Source organism: Bison bison, unplaced genomic scaffold, assembly GCF_000754665.1.
Source record: "Bison bison bison isolate TAMUID 2011002044 unplaced genomic scaffold, Bison_UMD1.0 scf7180017864192, whole genome shotgun sequence".
NCBI classification, from domain to species: domain Eukaryota; kingdom Metazoa; phylum Chordata; class Mammalia; order Artiodactyla; family Bovidae; genus Bison; species Bison bison.
In genome coordinates, this window is record NW_011494764.1 from 3,912,442 (window position 1) to 3,914,336 (window position 1,895).

Below are 1,895 nucleotides of genomic sequence, written 5' to 3' on the forward strand. Positions count from 1 at the left end.
ACACCCACCCGCGTTCCCTGAAGCCAGCATGGACTCTGGCCCTGTGATGCCCCGGGGCAGCAGGGCAGTGGCGGCGAGGTCCTGCCCGTGAGGGGAGCTGGGGTCGGCGACTGCAGCCCTGGGAAAGAAGAGTTCACGCAGCAGAGTGCAACCCACGTAGTTTATAGAAGAGCAGAGCAGGCAGCGACCTGGCCGATCCGACCAGAACAGAACCCGGAGCACAACTGTGCAGCGCTGGGGCGTGCGACCCGCTGGACTCAGTCCCACTCCCCGTCGCCCTCAGGGTGCTCCTCGGGCAGCACCTCCAGGTCGTGGAAGTGGAAGTTGGCCATCATGTCCCGCACAGCCAGCATCAGTCTGTTCAGGCCCTGGTCACGGTGCAGACCCCCGGGCCCCCCGTCCTCCGGTCGCTCCCCCTGTGGAAACGAGACTCGTCTGAGCCAGGCCTCCAGGCCCAACACCCAGTCTCAGGCTGGCGCCCTGTGGGCTGACGCCACATACCTCCACAGTGTAGCTGGGCAGGAGTGAGCGGAAGAAGAGGGCGATGGTGTTTCCGTGGCTGATGGGGCTGAGCCTGCAGGAGGGAGTCAGGATGGTCAGAAAGGCCTGGTGGGCTGGGAGGGCAGCCCCCATGAAGGCTGGGGCCTGAGGGGGAAGGGGATCTACAGCAGGGTTGGCCCTTTGGAACGAGGCTGGTTGAGCAGAGTACAAAGCGGGGCCACTGCAGCCAAGCCCCACTGCATCTTGAGAAAAGCTGTGTTTCCAAGCGTCCTTCCCTCCGAGTTGTGCAGTGAGAGACGATGTTAGCAAGTGCATCTCGGGGGCCTCCTGCACTTTCTGGGCACCTGGAGCCAGGATGGTCCCCAACTGTCCTTAGTGGGACCACACCCCACATGCCAGCTTGGTTTTGAGCCTTCTGATACTCATCATTAATAATTTTCATCTTAACCCACTGACAATTTAACTGTGGACTGTATTTATGAACGTGTACTCTAAGTTTTATACTTCAACGGAGGAAAAAAATACCTGGCTCTAGAAAATACCTCCACCTGAGCCCTGGACATGAGAAAGTCTGTCTGAGTCTCCTAGGCTGGGGACTGTGAGGTGGGCTCTGCGTGAAGTGAAGCACTTACTCACTCAGTGCTAAAGGCCATAAAGAAAGGGAAAAAAGCCTGTCTCTGACACGATTCTGGAGCAGCCTGGACAATTGGGCCTCGGGGCCTCCTTCCCAGCCTCTGGCTGTGCCGGATGCTTGTCCCTGGGGCCCTGCACGGGCTGAAGCTCCCACGGGAAACCAGCTGCTCCTCACAACCCAGGCTCACAGCTGTCTCCTCCAGGTGCTTACAACAGTTCTGATTATGTTTACTCCTGGATTCGATACCCATGTCCCATTGTATCCACCACCTGCTCCAGACCTGACAGAGAAACGCCCTTGGGTGGACAGATATGTGAAAACACACGGCCAGCAGAGGCTGACTCTTTTTTCTGAGACCCTCCGAGCCCCAGCACTGACCTCGGAGCAGTGCAAGCCTAGGAGCAAAGAAAGAAGTACCTCTCTGGTCTGACGTAGGAGTAGATGGTGTCCAGTGGGGGCAGAGGGTCGAAGCCCAACACAGACTGTGTGGTCACATCCTACGGAAAGGGACAAAGAGCATGGGCTGCTTTCAACTGACTCGACTCTGGACCAGACATTTCTGCTGAGAGTGGGCCGCATTCCCTGTCGGGGAAGTCTGGGGCGGGGGGCTTCCTCCACCAGGACACTCAGCCTGTCTGCTCTGAGGATCGGGGTGAACCCGGGACAAGCACATGTGTGGGAATCACAAGGCCTCCGATCACAGGTGCTGTGACTCCCCCCAAATGTCAGGGCTGCTGGCTACAGGCCGTGGGCCCTGAGC

General features: G+C 58.7%; 1 protein-coding gene across 1 annotated transcript in view; it reads right to left on the reverse strand.

Moving 5' to 3' along the window:
- Positions 1-146: 146 nt before the first annotated feature.
- The window catches only part of TCF25 (transcription factor 25 (basic helix-loop-helix)), a 16,503-nt gene continuing 14,754 nt past the window's right edge, over positions 147-1,895 (reverse strand). Inside the window, exons 14-16 of the mRNA XM_010843984.1 lie at positions 1,553-1,632; positions 502-574; positions 147-416 (exon numbers count right to left, since the gene is read on the reverse strand). Coding sequence (XP_010842286.1) covers positions 258-416; positions 502-574; positions 1,553-1,632 — 312 coding nt within the window. The 3' untranslated portion in view covers positions 147-257. The remainder of the gene's footprint in view (positions 417-501; positions 575-1,552; positions 1,633-1,895) is intronic.